The following is a 19,580-nucleotide window of genomic DNA, read 5'->3' as shown; positions in this document are numbered from 1 at the left end:
TTTTCGCTCTATAAGATGCACCAGACCACAAGACGCACCTAGTTTTTGGAGGAGGAAAACAAGAAAAAAAATATTCTGAATCTCAGAAGCCAGAACAGCAAGAGGGATCGCTGCGCAGCGAAAGCAGCAATCCCTCTTGCTGTTCTGGCTTCTGGGATAGCTGCGCAGCCTGCATTCGCTCCATAAGACACACACACATTTTCCCTTACTTTTTAGGAGGGAAAAGTGAGTCTCATAGAGCAAAAAATACGGTATGTCTGTTCTTCACATAACCCACTTCTGGATGTGTTTTTCCATAGAAGGAACAACTTTTAAGGATTTCAATGCACCCTTTTTAAAAACGGAACTTTCCGCGGTGTCCTGCCCCACTTGCTCATCCCTGTTTATCAGTTTGCTTGTATGGGTTTATTCCATAATGGTTACAGCGATCTTTGGGCTTTGCCTAGGGTGAGCGTGGAGAGTCTGGCACAGACGGGCCCAAGGGAATTTCGGGGCAGAAAGGAGAAAAGGTCAGTGCTGCTGAAATCATGTTGCAAAAGGTTATTTAGTCCTCTGACATCTATCAGTCATGGTTAACAATGTTATATTCTGTTTGTTTGTTTTTTATAATATTTATTCAGATTTTGAAAGTTACAAAAAAGAACAATAAAAAAGAAAAATAACAAAAACATAAAAAATACACACACACAAACAATTAAAAAAAAACAAATCAGACCTTTACATAGCTTTCTTTCCTTTACTTATTTCCTTGACCTCCTCACACCTCCCTTTTTTGTATTCTAGTTCAATTAGGTGTTTCAGCAAATCCTTTCCAGCTTTGTTTTTATCCTAATAATTTATCTTAATATATTATAATTCTCATCTTTCACCAATTAATAAATCAATTTTAACCTAATCCTTTATATCATTTCTGCTAAAACCACATTACTTCATTCCAACAACCTTCTAACTTTCCTTAATTTTACAATGTTTCTGTAAATAAACTTGGTCTCGGATTCTGCCAATCATTTCCGCCAGTTCCATGTAGTCCATCACTTTCATCTGCCATTCTTCCCGGGTGGGTTAGGGTTAGGGTACGAGTAGTAGCAACAATGTTATATTCTGTTGCTCAAATATGACTATCCTTTTTTTGCAAGGCAAATGCCAACTTTTCCTAAGAAGATTTCCTTTGGGTTTTGGCCTCATTTGGCCTTTGTTTTGCAACAGCAGCTTTAACCCTTGCTGTGCTGGAAGCCCCACCCCTTTATTCCATACGGGAGCAAAAAGCATGTGAAGAAGAGAGGGAGATTAAAACCCACGCTTCAAATCCACAGTCACGATAAAGAGTTACCACCTACTATTTAGACTTCCTAGCCTCCCAATAGAGGAACGCTACTCATGGTATGTATATGGGACATAGGTGGCGCTGTGGGTTAAACCACAGAGCCTAGGACTTGCTGATCAGAATGTCAGTGGTTTGAATCCCTGCGACGGGGTGAGCTCCCATTGCTCGGTCCCTGCTCCTGCCAACCTTGCAGTTAGAAAGCATGTCAAAGTGCAAGTAGATAAATAGGTACCACTGCGGTGGGAAGGTAAACGGTGTTTCCTTGCGCTGCTCTGGTTCGTGGCTTAGTCATCCTGGCCACATGACCTGGAAGCTGTACGACGGCTCCCTCGGCCAATAAAGCGAGATGAATGCCGCAACCCCAGAGTCGGTCACAACTGGACCTAATGGTCAGGGGTCCCTTTACCTTTACCTTTTAAAAGAATGGAGAGCCATTTGATGTCCTATACTTCCTCATTGCATTGAGTTCGAGCATCTTCAAAGCCCACGACACCTTTGGTAAAGGCTGTTCTCCAACTGGAGCGCTCGCAGGCCAGTGTTTCCCAATTGCCGGTGTTTATACTACATTTTTTAAAGATTTGCCTTGAGAGAGTCTTTAAATCTCTTTTGTTGACCACCAGCATTACGTTTTCCATTTTTAAGTTCAGAATAGAGCAGTTGCTTTGGAAGACGATCATCAGGCACAACATGACCAGAAGTACACTGCTTCTGACAGGGGAGGGAAGCCATACCCACCAAGGTTATTAGCTCTTGATAGCCTTCTCCAGAAGTTCAATCTTCTTCCTGTTTCCTTGCTGACTGTTTCTGAGCACACCACATTTCTCAATCGCTCTGTTTGTGCAACATCTCTCTCTCTCTTCATAATTACATCGAGAGTCACTGGGGTTCATTTGTACTAAATGGGAAAGTCGGCCTTTCAAGAGCAGCCCATCCATCTTCTCCAGGATTTCCCAACTTAACCAGCCAGCCCACTGCAGCCCTGCTTGGTTCAGTCATTCATCTCCTTCCCCCTCAGGAGGCTTCCACCTGCCAGGGGTGGTGTCATCATCTCTGAACACCGAGCCTCCCCCTTTGAGATGGATAGACTTTTCTATTTATAGAGCCAAGAAACACTCTTGGGGAACAGGAACTTATTAAGCTGGAGAAAGGAGGAAGTTTATTCATCAGCCTGTTTAAATCAGGCTTCCTCGAGCTCGCCCCTCCAGATGTTTTTGGCCTACAACTCCCATGATCCCTAGCTAGCAGGACCAGTGGTCAGGGATGATGGGAATTGTAGTCTCAAAAGATCTGGAGGGCCGAGCTTGAGGAAGCCCAGTCTAAATAATTTGCACAAGTCGCCTCCACCAAGCCAGACCATTGCTTCATCTAGCTCAGCGTTAACTGCAGCCACAGACAGTAGCTCTCCAAAGTCTCTCCTGGACTTACCTGGAGATTCTGGAGACCAAAGCTGGGACCTTTGGCTTGCAGAGGAGATTTTCAGCCACATTTCCTTGTGGATAACATTCCCGGGGCCGCCTTTCGGTCATGGGCAGCACAAGAGGAGAAAGCAATTGATGCAACTCTTATCTTGGGAGCCAGTGTGGTGTAGTGGTTAAGAGTGGTAGACTTGTAATCTGGTGAACTGGGTTCGCTTCCCCGCTCCTCCACAGGCAGCTGCTGGGTGACCTTGGGCCAGTCACACTTCTTTGAAGTCTCTCAGCCCCACTCGCCTCACAGAGTGTTTGTTGTGGGGGAGGAAGGGAAAGGAGAATGTTAGCTGCTTTGAGACTCCTTCTGGTAGTGATAAAGCGGGATATCAAATCCAAACTCTTCTTCTTCATCATCTTTGTGAAGTGGACTACATTTTGACTGCACAAAGGCCAGGGGGTTCTGTAACACACACACACACACACACACACACACACACACCCTCTGAACCCCGCATCTAGGCAACCTGGCGGCATTGCTGCAATCCAGACACTTCCTCACAAGGCAAAAGCATTGGAGGAGATTGTGGAGCAGAGCTGGTAAGAGGCGCGGTCTAGAGAAAGGGCCAAGGGCCAAGTGTGGGAGGTCCGAAGCACCACATCTGCGACCAGAGCTGCGCAAATGTTATTGGCCCAGAGATGTACAGAAGATAAATTCATTACCAAAGAAGAATGGCAGGTTAAATTGATGGATTATGCCGAAATGGCTGAAATGACAGGAAAAACCAGGAAGGTCAAAATTTTAATAAGGAATGGGGAAATTTGATAATCTGTCTTTAAAAAAACCATTGCAAACAGTTAAAATCGTTAGTAGGATTGGAAAAATATCACTTGTAGCTTAATGCTGAATTTTGGACACAGTGGAGATGCAAAAGATTTGGATTCTCATAAAAGATGCAGGAGGAAATGATTAACAATAAGACCCACAAAGGGGAGGAAGGAAGTCGAAGAGATTCCTTGCGATCTTGTTTTTACATTGTATGTTTGATATGTGACTGTAAAATTTTAATCTATATAAAATCTATATAATCTATATATAAGAAGGGCCACAGTTGAGGCCCAAGCCTGAGGTTCTACACCCCTGCTCTGTTTTAGGATAGACTATAAGTTTTATGTTGCATTACAGTCATTTTTTATGATCTGAGCCCCGTTGGGTAGATCAGCCCTCACAGGTGAGATGTTGAGATCCTCACAGAGAGATGTTGAAAGCGATACAAATGCTGTATTCTGAGAGGAAGTCTTTGTTCAAACTTGCAGGGCGCCAAGGGGGTGCCTGGCCTGGGGGGCTTCAAAGGACAGATAGGCTTACCTGGCAAGGTGGGTGTCGCTGGACCACCTGGCCTGCAAGGACCTCAGGGTGAGCCAGGAGTACAGGTAAGAGATTTTTTGTGGGTTCTGGTGGTCAGGGTGGCGGAAGCAAGGAAACAGAATCTCCTGCAGGCTTTTGTTTTGTGTTTGTTTTGTGTTTGTGTTGTGTTGTGTTGTGTTGTGTTGTGTTGTGTTGTTTTGTTTTGTTTTGTTTTGTTTTGTTTTGTTTTGTTTTGTTTTGTTAAATGCAATCTTTTCCTTAAAGCCAACCAAATTTATGTCAGTGCAATAAAGATAGAATATGTCTTCCAGCAAATGATGAAAGGATCCTATTTACCAAACACTAAATCTAGTAGATTTAACTGAAAGGCAACACATGAAGATCTGCATCGATAATTGCGAGGCACCCCTAATTATTTTATTGTATAATTAGAAGAATGTTTTATAACCTTCGAAGGTTGCCTAAGCTTAGAAGGGGAGGTGGCATGGCTGTGACCTCCATGAACGGACCAGTGCTTCTGAATTTGCCACTACACTGAAGTCCATTGCACTTTGGGGTGTGTTTGTCTTGCATTTAAGATTTGGGGGGACTGTGTGGTTTATTCCTAGCCTTATTTCCAGTCTGTCAAAGCTGAAACAGGCTACAAGGGCAGCCCTGCAAACAGCACGCCACAGTAGTCCGGAGAGGCGATGGGACCATGGGTCACAGTGGCTAGATCTGGGCCAGGGATGTGGGTGGTCCCAAAGATCAAGAGGAGAGCTTAGCGGCTGCTGTGTGTCATTTGAAAAATAAATGAAAAGAGCAGATGAAAAGTGAACTGGGCCAGGGTGGGAGGGATGGAGACAGAGAGCGAGAGCTGCCTTCATACATGCTTTAAGAGGTTAGGACTTTTATATCAGTGGCAGGAGGTAGTCACACTCTAAGAGCCCTCTAAGAGATCATTAGCCATTCCCGCTTTGGTGCTGATTAGCGAGAGAACATGAAGAGTTTTTCCGCCTCCGCCAACTCTCTCTCTGTCTCTCCATCTCTGAACCCTAAATTATGAAGGAGAGCATTCAGTGGGGAGCTGTCGCCATCAAAGGGCAAAGAGCCCTCATGCCGGCAGTTTATTGATCTTGTGGCAGCGAGCAGAGAGAATGGAGAAGCACCTTTTTCTCCTGTGTAGGATAGCCAAATGCCCTTTTCTCCAACGCAGGTAGGAGCATGTTTGTGTGGTTCTTTCCATCGCAGAACCAAAGGCCAAAAAACTAGGCTAACGGGCTCATCTACGGATGGGAATCAATCGCTCATTACAGTTACCGGCCAATTCTGCAGAAAAACTCGTTGCAACAGTTTAAAACAAATGCATTAGATATACCGTATTTTTTGCGCTATAGGACGCACCAGATGATAGGACGCACCTAGCTTGGGGGGGGGGGAGGAAATAAGGGGGGGGGATTCTGAATCCCATAAGCCAGAACAGCAAGAGGGATCTGGCTTCTGGGATAGCCTCTGGCTGTTCTGGCTTCTGGGATAGCCGCTGGGATAGCCGGTCTAGGTTTGCGCGAAGCCTCCGCAGGGCATGGGGAGCCTTCATCCCGCTGCCCTGCGGAGGCTTTGCGCAGCTAAGCCAGAAGCTAGAACAGCGAGACGGAGCGCTGCGCAGCGCTCCCTCTCCCTGTTCTGGCTTCTGGCTTAGCCGCGCAGCCTGCATTCGCTCCATAAGACGCACACACATTTCCCCTTACTTTTTAGAAGGGAAAAAGTGCGTCCTATAGAGCGAAAAATACGGTAATTCTTGCCCCGCTCAAGAAGGCAGCATAAAAATTATCCTGATCTGCACTGAGGTCGGGGGGGGCGGAGTTTGCCAACCGTTGGAAGCAAAACTGACCAGTTTCTCCATCCTAATTCTCAAACACTATTGTGTTTTGAAATTTGGCTTCTCTGAATCTTGTGGTGCAGTTCTCCAACCAAACAATGTGTTCAGAAATGCAAAGCTGCCTAATTCTCACTTCCTGAGTGTGGGGTCAAAGCAGAGGAGGTGAGGGGTGTGGCTCAGGAGGGTGTGTGGCCTGGGGAGGGTCGTAAGGGCCAAATAGAAAGACCTGGAGGGCCGCATTTAGCTCTTGGGGCAGAGGTTCCTCATCCCTGATTAGGAAGAATCTCTAAGTTTAGCGTTGGCTCCATCTTCCCTGTAAAAGTCAGGGTGGGCAATGTGATACCCTCTAGACGCTGTTGGACTCATATCTCCCAGTGTCAAAAAGCAAGCCAGCAGTAAATCACACCATTCAAAGTTGGAGTTAACTCTTTATTCGCATAAACATGATACCCACAGACTTGGTTGGCTGTCAGGCCTAATGAGCAGAGCAGCTTATTCCGGAGGAGGTGGGTTCTTCAACCATGAAATCAGTTGTTGAGACTGAAAGTTCGTGCTTCCTCACAGCTGTCTTAAGTTCCCTCCTTACCAGGGCTTTTCCCAAGCAATCATATGTGGGATGCAATCCACTGGGAGCAGTCAAGTACAACATTCCTTGTTTTCCTAGAGTGGACCTGCAAGGGAATGTTTGGTCCAGCCAGTTGAAACTTCCTGTTCCTTCTGGCCTGGAGCATCCTTCCTTGCATGTGACTTAGTGGGTGGGCGTGACCTTTCCAGACCTGGTAAAAGGCCCGAGTCACGCTGCTACCAACCTCTCTCTTTGACCTTCCTGCATCAGCTGGACTGTACAGCTGGCTGCCACAGCAGTTCCCCAAGTCATCTCCCATGTGGGGTAAACCTGTTTGTACATGTTTGTAACGTTAAGCCTTAAGCCTACCTTCAGGGATCACACTGTGCTCTGCCTGGTTGTAAGTAAAACTACTTTTTATTGCTGATGAATAAGACTGTGGTGTCTTTAATCTTTTAGGAGGGGTTCAAAGGGGATCTTAGCAGGAACACACAATTCAGTCTGAGCTAGATTGAATTGTATAATAGTAAAAGGCTCAGGCGAGTCAGAAACTTGTTTTCTACCCGGTAAGAAGGGGGATGCACTTTGCTAAGTGAAGAAATTGGCTAGCGCAAGTTAGGAAGGATATTAATAATCAGTATATCCTCTCCTGCCACCCTCAACATTCCCACATCAGAGACTGCGCCTGCAAGCAGCCTGCCATGGCTCTGCCCTTTTCAGCCCTCTTCTGGTTCTGGGAGGCAGGGGGTAGTCGCAGCAGGAGGGGGAGACATCCCTGCCTCTTCTCCAGCCTATCTCATCTCTGCCCCTTGGCTTCCCTCTTCCCTCTTCCCGCTCACCAGCTTCAGCTTCTACCTCTGAGTCTGGACTGCTCTCTGCCACAGCCTCTTCCTGCTCACTGAACCCTGTTGCCTCTTCAGTTTCCAGCGCCACCTCTTCCCAGTCTTCTCCCTCTGACCACTCTTCATTGTCCCACCACCTCTCCCCTGGCTCTGAGCCTTCTTCCCTTGGTGACTCCCCAGCTGGTTCCTCTGTGTCCAACCAGTCCGTGACATCCACCATTGGCCATGGGGGTTGCTGATGACGGTAGCTGGAGTCCAATACCCTCTGTAGGGCACTGCATTGTCTACCACGGGGATGAGTGGTCTGGTAGGTCCACTGTTCATCAACTGTCTTCTGCCAATGTTCACATCTCCCAGCATTCGGCTGTGGACATCTCCCCCGAAGGACATTGACTAGTCAAAGTTACAGAGGAGACACTATAGGGCTGCCTTTTCTGTTTCCAGGGCGAGAGGGGTAGAAGAGGAAGGCAACAGCTTTGTCTCAGGGGACCCCCGGGAACTCCTGGCGACAAAGGAGGAGTGGTGAGTATTCTGAGCCCTGCCAGACCTGAGTCCTATGAAATAGAAAACAGAGTGTTGGATGGGATGGTGTGAATGCCATACAGATGTTTGTGTTTGTTTTCCATTATTTGGGGGGTGAGAGTCATTCCCATACCAGCCAATCCAAGTTGCCCAATTAAAGTGCATCATGAAACTGTGGAACTCACTTCCACAGGAGGCTGTGATCACCCTTGGAAAGTAACAAAATTATTATTATTATTATTATTATTATTATTATTATTATTATTATTATTATTTATTCATACCCACCCATCTGGCTGGGTTTCCTCATCCACTCTGGGCGGCTTCCAACAAAATATTAAAATACAATAGTCCGTCAAACATTAAAAGCTTCCCTAAAAAGGGCTGCCTTCAGATGTCTTCTAAAAGTCTGGTAGTTGTTTGACATCTAGTGGGAGGGCGTTCCACAGGGCGGGTGCCACCACCGCAAAGGCCCTCTGCCTTGTTCCCTGTAGCTTTGCTTCTACAGTCTAGCTGCCGCATTCTGGATTAGTTGTAGTTTCTGGGTCACCTTCGAAGGTAGCCCCACATAGAGCGCATTGCAGTAGTCCAAGCGGGAGATAACCAGAGCATGCACCACTCTGGCAAGACAGTCCGCAGGCAGATAGGGTCTCATCCTGCGTACCAGGGGGAGCTGGTAGACAGCTGCCCTGGACACAGAATTGACCTGTGCCTCCATGGACAGCCGTGAGTCCAAAATGACCCCCAGGCTGCGCACCTGGTCCTTCAGGGGGAGAGTTACCCCATTCAGGACTAGGGAGTCCCCCACACCCACCTGCCTCCTGTCCCCCCAAAACAGTACTTCTGTCTTGTCAGGATTTAACCTCAGTCTGTTAGCCGCCATCCATCCATCCACCAAGTGTGGGATAATGCTTGCTTGGGGAGAGGGGTGTGGCTGGGGAGATTTCCAAGGGCCAGGCAGAGAGGCCTGGAGGGCCACATCTGGACTCCCCAAACTCTGGAAGACCTGTTTTCCGAAGGGCTGTCATTTCAGAATTCTTCCCAATCTGGCTTTGCAACTGGGCTTTCGCCTCTCATTGCCTAGTGATTCTTCTTCTGTATGGACTGCTGCAGGGACAGCTATTCCTGAGTCACAGCCTTGCTTATTTCCTGCGGGCAGCTGTCCCTTGCTTCCCCCCCCCCCCCTTGCCCCTTAACAGCTTTCTGCCAGTGTCCCATCTGCGACTGATGCGATTTGCGTCGCCGCTCTGAGCACCGTAAGTGAGAGCAGATTCAGAAAAATGGACCACTATGGCCGCCTGTGGCCTTCTGGGGCATTTCTAAAACACAAACCTGGTTAGAATTAGTTGCAGAACCGTTCTCCAATTGATCATGCCCATCTTGGATATCTAATCCTTTCCCCTTCCTTTATTTTCTTCTTTGAGACTGTTTTGATGTGTTTTCCTCTACGTTGGGGCTCCTTCACTGCTAGCAGGGTTCTCTTAATACCGTATTTTTACGTTTATAAGACTAGGGTTTTTTCCCTTTAAAATAATGTCAAAAATTAGGGGGCGTCTTATACACGGATACATCTCCCCCCATTTTCTTAAATCTGAGTCCCCCCAAATAGGGGGCATCTTATACATGGGGACTCTTATAGACAGAAAAATACGGTATATGGCATTGCTAACCTCTGTACAGTGGTGCCTCGCAAGACAAAATTAATCCGTTCCGTGAAGCTCTTCGTATAGCGGTTTTTTCGTCTTGAGAAGCAAGCCCATTGACAGCTTAGTGGATTAGCGCTATTAGTGGTTTAGCGGCTTTTAGCGATCAGCTGATAAGCGGCTTATCAGCGGATCAGCTGATAAGCGGCTTAGCGGCTTAGGAAAAGGGGGGAAAGGGGGGGGGAACCCGCAGGAACTCGCAAGACATTTCGTCTTGCGAAGCAAGCCCATAGGGAAATTCGTTTTGCGAAGCGCCTCCAAAACGGAAAACCCTTTCGTCTAGCGGGTTTTCCGTCTTGCGAGGCGTTCGTCTTGCGGGGCACCACTGTATTGTAATTCCCAAGGCAGCAATTTGATCCTTTCTTGGTATACAGATACTTCACAACAATGAAATGGGGGCAAATCTCGGGGAGGCCAGCCCTGAAGAACTGCTGCCAGTCAGTGTGGACAGTAATAACAACAACAACAACAACAACAACAACAACAACAACAACAACAACAACAATTTTTATTTATACCCTGCCCTCCCCAGCCAAGGGGAGGGATTTAGCTCAGGGCAGATAACAAGCAATAAAAATAAGTTGAATGATTACAACTTAAAAACAAAATTAAAATACAACATTAAAATATTGAAACCTTAAAATATTAAAATGTAGCCTCATCGCAGGAGGAGAAAGGAAAAGAAAAAAGAAAGAGAGGGAGGGAGGGAGGGAATCAAATTGGCTCCAAGCCAAAGGCCAGGCGGAACAACTCTGTCTTACAGGCCCTGCAGAAAGAAATCAGATCCTGCAGGGCCCTGGTCTCATGAGACAGAGCGTTCCACCAGGCCGGGGCCAGTGTTGAAAAGGCCCTGGCTCTGGTTGAAGCTAATCTAACTTCCTTAGGGCCCGGGACCTCTAGGGTGTTGCTATTTATGGACCTTGAGGCTCTCCGCGGGGCATACCAGGAGAGGCGGTCCTGTAGGTACGAGGGTTCTAGGACGTGAAGAGCTTTAAAGGTCAAAAGCAGCACCTTAAATCTGACCCTGTACTCCACCGGGAGCCAGTGCAACTGGAAAAGCACTGGGTGAATATGCTCCCATGGCAGGGACCCTGTGAGGAGCCTCGCTGCAGCATTCTGCACCCGCTGGAGTTTCTGGGACAGCTTCAAGGGCAGCCCCGCGTAGAGCGAATTACAGTAGTCAAGCCTGGAGGTGACAGTCGCATGGATCACTGTGGCCAGGTCAGGGCGGGAAAGGTACTGAGATAGTTGGGCCAATGGGTCTTTCATTGTAGTTCTGTGGGAGTTTAGTGTTGATTCAGGTTAAGAAAGGACCTCCAGAACTAATCAAGTTCTTAACCCAAGGTACCACTGTAGTTGTTTATTTCCTGGACATCTGATGGGAGGGCGTTCCACAAGGCAGGTGCCACTACCAAAAAGGCCCTCTGCCTGGTTCCCTGCAACTTCACCTCTTGCAGTGACGGAACTGCCAGAAGGCCCTCAGCGCTGGACCTCAGTGTCCGGGCAGAACGATGGGGGTGGAGACGCTTCTTCAGGTATACAGGACCAAGGCCGTTTAGGGCTTTAAAGGTCAGCACCAACACTTTGAAATGTGCTCGGAAATGTACTGGAAGCCAATGCAGGTCTTTCAACACCAGTGTTATGTGGTCTTGGCAGCCGCTCCCAGTCCCCAGTCTAGCTGCCGCGTTCTGGATTAGTTGTAGTTTCCGGGTCACCTTCAAAGGTAGCCCCACGTAGAGCGCATGGCAGTAGTCCAAGAGGGGGATAACCAGATCATGCACCACTCTGGGGAGACAGTCCGCAGGCAGATAGGGTCTCAGCCTACGTACCAGATGGAGCTGGTAAACAGCCGCCTTGGACACAGAATTGACCTGCGCCTCCATGGACAGCTGTGAGTCCAAAATGACTCCCAGTCTGCGCACCTGGTCCTTCAGGGGCACAGTTACCCCATTCAGGACCAGGGAATCCTCCACACCTGCCCGCCTCCTGTCCCCCCAAAACAGTACTTCTGTCTTGTCAGGATTTAACCTCAATCTGTTAGCCGCCATCCATCCTCCAACCGCCTCCAGACACTCATAGGGTTGATGTTGATGCAAACTTCTCCACCCATACCTTTTGTTTGTTTGTGTTAGTGCATATATCTTTTCAACAGGGGGAGGATGGCCCAGCTGGTCGGAAAGGAGAAAAGGGAGATCCTGGACTTTCTGTAAGTGGTTTATTCATAGATTTGTGACTATTTGGGGCCACGTGTCAAGGATTCTTCAGCTGTGATTTTTTGGGTCCCTTCCAACCCCACACTTCTCTGATTCTGTGACTGATTCTGTTTCGCAAGATCCTCCAAAACCCTCAGGAAATGAGCAAGAAGTTTAATAATAATAATAATAATAATAATAATAATAATTCAGATGTCTTTTAAAAATAGGATAGCTGCTTATTTCCTTGACATCTGATGGGAGCTGGGACTGAGCAATGGGAGCTCACCCCATCGCGGGGATTCGAACCGCCAACCTTCTGATCTGCAAGTCCTAGGCTCTGTGGTTTAACCCACAGCGCCACCCGTGTCCCTGTGCTGAAAAGTAAACTTACCTAATTCACAATTTCTGAAACACAGCTGTCAGAGCCACCCTGGGTCCCAGCTCACAAGAGACCAAAGTCCAGTCCAAGCTATATACAAAAGGTTTTATTGAAGATCATTGTCGTCCTTACATCCAAACTCCGTGGCTCCGCATCTGTTACCCTTAGATGTTAGAAGTCCCCTCTGAGTCCGTCCCTCCCCTGCACCAATTTAAGAGGCTTGTACTGCTCCACCTTTTCCTCTCTTTCCTCTTCCGCAGGGTCTTCCTGCCCCCCTGTCTTCCCTCTTTCCGGGACTCCCCAGAGGCTGAGTCTTCTCCCGCCTGCTCCCCCCTCCTTCGTGCTTTGGCACCAGGCTCCTCCTCAGAGCTCTCCTCATTTCCGCGCGCCTCTATATTTGAACTTGGCGCGCGTACGTTGCCTCTGACCTTCCTTTCTACAGTTACGCTGCTCTCGGTACTACACTCCTCCCTTTCAGGCAGGACGTCTTGCTCCGAACTCCTCCCCCTTCCTCCTTCCTGTCCTGCTCTTTCTGACACACTGGCAACTCCCCCCCCTCTACTCCGTTCCGACGGGGGAGCTGGTCCCGCTTTGCCACTCCCACTGGGGATTCCCTCTTCGTTCCCCTCTCTCTGACTGATTCCCTCTCTATTGCCCCTTGGCCTGACCAGGGGGGCTCCCTTCTGGGAATCCTCTGATTCGCTAGACGGACTTTGGGACAACCTCGGCTCGTTGTCGTCCTCTTCCTCCTCGCCCTCGCTCTCTGTCTCCTCTCTCCCTAAAACCCTGACATCCATCCCCCCCTCGAAGCCCCCCCTTCCCCCCTTCCGCTCATCGGGTGCAGGTTGTGGAAGCTGCCGCTCTTCGGAGGCGGACGCAGGATACAGATTCTGCACCTCCATCTCCTCTGTTTGCAGTTCGTTGTACGAGTGTTCGAATTCGGGTTCTTGACCCAAGGTGTTCTCTTCTCCCTCCTCCATTGGTACCTGGTCCGGTGCTGCCTGCCAAGGTCCCGTCAGCCATTTCCTGCGCCAGTCCTCCTCTGGTTGCTCGTCCCACCAATAAGAGGGTTCTGTGTCCACCCCCGAACACGATCCCCTGGGCGAGTTGGAGTCCGGCGACCTTTCTTCAGCTGAAGAAAAGCCGTGGAAAGTGCTGCCTGAACATGTGGGCGTAAAGAGCCAGTCATCAAAGTACTCGGCTGGCATGGGTCTATGAGGGAAAAGGGCATGGAACTCGTCTTTTAAAAGAGGTTCGTCTAAGGCGTAGCCCGGCACCCAACCATTGGCACTGACTGGGGCACCCTCTCTGACTAGAAAATATTCTACTCCCTCTTGCCCCCATCTCGAGTCCAGGATCTCTGTGACCTCGTTGAGTGGTTCGGCCCTAGGCGCCCTCTCCCTCTCCTGTGACTTAGTGTGTTGTTGCGTGACTGTGTCAGACTCCTGAAACCTGTGCGGTGCCTTGTAGGGAGTGAGCACCGATCTATGAAAGACCGGGTGCACTCTGGAACCTTCGGGGAGGGCTAGTCGAAAGGCTACAGGGTTGATTTTAGCCTCCACCTGGTACGGCCCTAACTGCCTGTGCCCCAGCTTCTTCTTGGCCAACGACTTGGCTGGCATCGCTTGGGCCGCTAACCACACCCAGTCCCCCACCTGGATCTCCTCTCCCTCTCTCCTGTTTTTGTCAGCCTGCACCTTATATGCTTGCTTGGCCAGCTCTAAATGTCTCCGCAACTCTTCGTGCACCTCCTGCAGCTCCGCTGCAAACTGGTCGGCTCCTTGCGGCACCCCCTCTCCCGGTGCCACGAACCCCGGGAAGGTTCTGGGGTGACGACCATTGTTCGCGAAAAACGGCGTCACCCCCGTGGACGCGTGCTTCGTGTTGTTATAGGCAAACTCTGCCATCGGCAGGTAGTCCACCCAAACTGCTGGTCGCTGGTTGGCGTAACATCTCAGGTACTGCTGCATGATCGCGTTGACCCTCTCAGCTTGGCCGTTGGTTTGTGGGTGTCTCGCCGACGTGAGGTTGATCTTGACGTTCAGGATACCTAAAAGCTTCTGCCAAAAATTGGAAACAAACTGGCGCCCCCTGTCGGACAGGATGGACTGCGGCAGCCCATGCACCTTGAACACGTGATCGATGAAGAGTTTGGCAGTCTGTTCCGCCGTCGCCACCTTTGCGCATGGAATGAAGTGCGCCATCTTGGTGAACAGGTCCACAACCACCAGTACCGCCGTCTTCCCCCTGGAGCTGGGCAGGTCAGTAACGAAGTCCAGAGCTACCCTCTCCCACGGTTGCTGTGGCGTTTCCAGCGGTTCCAACAGCCCCGCTGGCTTCTGGTGTACTGGCTTGAACCTCTGACAAGTGTCACACCTGGCGACGTAATCCGCTACCTCTCCACGCATCCGGGGCCACCAAAAGTCTCTTGCCACCAGTTCTATTGTCTTCTCCTTACCGAAGTGGCCCGCACTGGGGGCGTCGTGCAACTGCTGCAGAACCTTTGCGCGAAGCTCGTCGCTTGGCACGTAGAGGGCACCTTTGCGAGTTAGCAGCCCGTCGCGTAGTTGGAACTCTTCGCCACTCTGCACACCTCTGCGCAATTCCTCCATCTTGGACTGTGCGAACTGATCCACTTGCAACGCGCGTCGCACCGCGTCCAGATCTACTGTGGCGGCAGCGCACGACCACGCCTGCGGTGCGAAAATGTGCTTGGCTGCTACAGGCGCCGCTTCATCGAGATATTGCGGTTTCCTGGATAGCGCATCGGCTATAACGTTGGAATCTCCTGGGACGTACTCTATCCGAAAGTCGAAATCCGCGAAGAATTCCGCCCAGCGCATGTGCCTCTGGCTTTGGAGCTTCGCCGTGCGCCAATACTCTAGGTTCTTGTGATCCGTGCGGACCTGTACTGTGTGCTTGGCTCCTATGAGGAAGTGTCGCCACGCTTTGAAAGCTGCGTGAATGGCTAACAGCTCCCTGTCCCATATGGTGTAGTTTTGCTCCGCTTTGCTGAGCTTTCTGGAGTAAAAGGCACCGGGTCTCCAGTTTCCATGTGGATCTTCTTGCAGGAGTACGGCTCCAACCGCTCTGTCTGACGCGTCGGTCTCTAGTCGTATGGGCTTGTCTGGATTCACGTGCAGCAGCTGCTCCTCGGAGGCGAAAAGGCTTTTAAGCTTCTGAAAAGAGCGCTCCGCCTGTTCCGTCCACACGAACCTCTTTTTCTTGGAACTGAGAGTGTCCGTGATCGCTGCCGTCTCCTTTGCAAAACCTCTGATGAATTTGCGGTAGAAGTTGGCGAAGCCGATGAATCTTTGGACTTCCTTCCGATTGCGAGGGCTCTTCCAGTCCAACACCGCGCGGACCTTGGCGCTGTCCATGGCCAGCCCCTTGTCGGACAGCTTGTAGCCTAGGAAATCCACGTCCGTCACATCAAACTGGCACTTCTCTAACTTGGCGTAGAGCTTGTTCTCCCGTAGTCTCTGCAGGACTTCCTTTACGTCCTTCTCATGGGCCTCCTCCGTTTCCGAAAAGATCAGGATGTCGTCGAGGAAACACACGCATTTCTTGTAGAGAAGTCCCGCTAGCACGTGATGCATAAATGCTTGGAAGACGTGAGATCCATTTTGGAGACCAAATGGCATAACTCTGTATTCGTACGTGCCCAGAGGCGTGAACATGGCCGTCTTCCACTCATCGCCCTCCCGGATGCGTATGAGGTTATACGCTCCACGCAGATCCAATTTGGTGAAGATCTTCCCCTTCCTTACGGTTGCCAGGAGATCATCTATCTTGGGCATGGGGAAGGCCTTGGGTTTGGTCTTACTGTTTATGAATCGATAGTCCACAATGAGTCTTTTCTGGGGCGTGTCTTTCTTCTTTACAAAGAAAACAGGACTGCCCCCCACCGCTTTCGATTCTCGGATGAATCCGCGCTTCAAATTGTGCTCTATGAACTCCCTGAGTTCTTGCATCTCGTCCTCAGACATGGAATACAGCTTTGCAGTCGGCAACTGCGCCCCTGGCACCAGGTCGATGGCACAATCATAAGGCCTGTGGGGCGGCAACTGGTCAGCTTCCTTCTCGCAGAAAACCTCCAGGAACCCCTCGTACTTGCGGGGTACTGCCTGCACCATGCCAAGTTGCAACTGCTGCTCAGCTCCCTCCTCCTGGCTGGACTGGATGCAATGTTGAGCACAGTACGATGAGCAAAAGGTGATCTGCCGTTGGTACCACGCTACAGCAGGACTGTGTCTCTCCAGCCAACTCATGCCTAATACTATAGGCGTGTCTGAAAGGCGGGTGACATTGAAGCTGATGACTTCTCGATGATTTCCAATCCTCATCACCATGGGAGGCGTCTGTTGCACAACTTGTCCTCCTAGCAATTTCCTGCCATCCACCGTGACTACGTTCAGAGGTGTTGTCGCTGGCAGAAGCGCTATGCGATGCTGCTTGACAAAGTGCGTCCCCACAAAATCTGCGTTGCTCCCAGAATCAATCGTGATGGGGACTTCCAGGGTGGTTCCATTCGGCAACTGAAGTGTTGCAGTGAGCTGCACCGCTGGCTTGGGTGGTAAAGGGTCTGTGCGTTGCAAAAGCGCTGGGGACTGCTCTACAGATTCGCCTGGCTGAGCCCCAGCAGCTCTGCTTCCAGCCAGGCACTGTCGTTTCCCTGAGGTTGCTCTGCTTGCATCATTTCTGCTGCAACAGTTGCTAAAGCTGCAGTGTGTTTCTGCAGCCTCTGGGGACACTCTTTCGCCATGTGCTGTGCACTGTAGCAAATGTAACACTTCCTGGTCCCTCTAGGAGGCTTTGCCTTCACTGCACCGGAAGCTGGGGCTCTGGCTGTTGCTTGAGCCTTAGCACCACCAAGTTCCATGGGCTCCTCCCCCTGCCTTCCCAGTGGCGAAGGATGTGACTGACTGAACTCCCTGGGGATGAAAGAAGACGTCCTCGCTGGTGGACGCACCTGACGTTCTTCCTCAGTGTGCCAAGGACGTCCCTCGTGCCGTATCCCAATCGCCAAAGCCCTCTGCACAAGCTCCTCCAGGGTCTGGGGTCTGTCTCCCCTGGCAAGTTCATCCTTAATGGGACCGCTGAGCCCCTCCCAGAACAAATCCCTTACAGGTGCACAATCCTTCTCCCAGCTTAGCGCAGTCAGTAAAGCAAAAAATCTAGAATGGTACTGACGCACAGTGGCTTTGCCTTGCCGCAATCCAAAAATTTCCCTGCGTGCAAGATCCACATCTACAGTAGACTGGAAGCAGGCATCCATCGCTTTAATGAATTCATCTGCATCGCGGCGGGCAGGGCCATCTTCACGCCACAAATTGCGCAACCAGTCTCTGGCCGGCCCATGCAAGTGAGAAACAATAAACCCCACTTTCTCCTCCTCATCTTTAAAGTCATGACGAAGCAAGTGCAATGCATACAAAACGTCTGCTCTGAAACTGGGGTAGTGCTTCAGGTTCCCATCGAAGTGGGTGACTAGGCTGCCCCCCCTCCGTCCAAGTCCAATCCCCTCTGATCTGGACCCTGGGAACCCTTCCCTGCTTGCACGTTCCCACCTTGTTTGCAGGTCCTGGCAGCGCTTCTCCATTTCGTCATGCTTCTTCTGAGACGCAAGGACTGCAGCAGTGAGTTCGGAAACCGTAGTTCGCAGCGCTGTCAACTGCTCCTCCGCAGTCATGGCTGTCACCGTTCGTGAGCTTTGCAAAAAAAAAAATTTTGCGTTCGTGAGAGGGGACTTTCTGTCAGAGCCACCCTGGGTCCCAGCTCACAAGAGACCAAAGTCCAGTCCAAGCTATATACAAAAGGTTTTATTGAAGATCATTGTCGTCCTTACATCCAAACTCCGTGGCTCCGCATCTGTTACCCTTAGATGTTAGAAGTCCCCTCTGAGTCCGTCCCTCCCCTGCACCAATTTAAGAGGCTTGTACTGCTCCACCTTTTCCTCTCTTTCCTCTTCCGCAGGGTCTTCCTGCCCCCCTGTCTTCCCTCTTTCCGGGACTCCCCAGAGGCTGAGTCTTCTCCCGCCTGCTCCCCCCTCCTTCGTGCTTTGGCACCAGGCTCCTCCTCAGAGCTCTCCTCATTTCCGCGCGCCTCTATATTTGAACTTGGCGCGCGTACGTTGCCTCTGACCTTCCTTTCTACAGTTACGCTGCTCTCGGTACTACACTCCTCCCTTTCAGGCAGGACGTCTTGCTCCGAACTCCTCCCCCTTCCTCCTTCCTGTCCTGCTCTTTCTGACACACTGGCAACTCCCCCCCCTCTACTCCGTTCCGACGGGGGAGCTGGTCCCGCTTTGCCACTCCCACTGGGGATTCCCTCTTCGTTCCCCTCTCTCTGACTGATTCCCTCTCTATTGCCCCTTGGCCTGACCAGGGGGGCTCCCTTCTGGGAATCCTCTGATTCGCTAGACGGACTTTGGGACAACCTCGGCTCGTTGTCGTCCTCTTCCTCCTCGCCCTCGCTCTCTGTCTCCTCTCTCCCTAAAACCCTGACAACAGCACACGCATCTTTCGAAATTTTGAAGTGTACTTCTCCAGCCACATTATGAGACAAATAAACATATCCCAGCGTAAGGTGTTCACATAAATTCATATATTATTGGGAATAACATAGAGAGACATACTATATTTAGGGGGAAATGCTTTGCAAAAGTGTCTCTATTCAAGGAGGGGGAGTCATACATTCGGATAAATTCATGCTAAAATGCTGAAGAATTGTCATGATATATATTATATATATTATAAAAGTGTAAACTAATATGGGGAATCCAACTTAAGACAGGAAATCCAAGGAACTGAGAGAAGCTTAAACTGCCATGTTTGCCCACCCCTGGCAGAATCTACTTTGAGTGCCAGGCAAGAGTGAACTGGGAAGTAGAGTTTGCAGGATCCTAACCTCCGCGTTTCTGCTTTGTTGCGGCCGCAGGTGGGAGATGTAAAGGACATTGTCAGGAGCGAGATGAGCGACAAAGATGGTGAGCAAAGCCAAAGCAGCCCCTCTCCGCCCCCGCCCCCCCCCCCCCCCGCCCCCAGTATTGAGACTGGCAGCCCCTGAGACTTCTCTACTGTAAATTGGACCAATTTGAATGCTGGCACAGTCTTGCCTGTCAAAGCAAATTTCACCCCATTAGCTGCAAACCGGGCTGTTTTGCCAAGCCAGCTGGCTAGATGAATCCCAGCTCTTGCTGGGCACGAGGTCTTCGTGGCGACGGTGACCTTCATTGTGGGCGGTCGTGACTTACCTCCATAGCCGGAGTTTGCAAATTCCTGCTCCCTGCGGGGTTGGAGCAGCAAATCCCTCTATTTTCACGCTGGTCCCTCTGTTTATGGCTTTTGGCTCTCTTGTGAAGAGGTAGGGAGCCTCAGACCTGAGGAATGAATGCGGCCCTCCAAACCTCTCTGCC

General features: G+C 50.3%; 1 protein-coding gene across 1 annotated transcript in view; it reads left to right on the top strand.

The window, feature by feature from the left end:
- Positions 1–19,580, top strand: part of LOC309351654 (uncharacterized protein) — a 246,190-nt gene that overhangs the window by 208,341 nt on the left and 18,269 nt on the right. Inside the window, exons 80-84 of the mRNA XM_081879440.1 lie at positions 447–509; positions 4,048–4,164; positions 7,809–7,886; positions 11,742–11,795; positions 19,103–19,151. Coding sequence (XP_081735566.1) covers positions 447–509; positions 4,048–4,164; positions 7,809–7,886; positions 11,742–11,795; positions 19,103–19,151 — 361 coding nt within the window. The remainder of the gene's footprint in view (positions 1–446; positions 510–4,047; positions 4,165–7,808; positions 7,887–11,741; positions 11,796–19,102; positions 19,152–19,580) is intronic.

The sequence above is a fragment of the Podarcis erhardii genome (assembly GCF_964252035.2).
Source record: "Podarcis erhardii genome assembly, chromosome: 10".
Taxonomy (NCBI): domain Eukaryota; kingdom Metazoa; phylum Chordata; class Lepidosauria; order Squamata; family Lacertidae; genus Podarcis; species Podarcis erhardii.
This window is presented reverse-complemented; position numbering and strand designations above follow the sequence as displayed.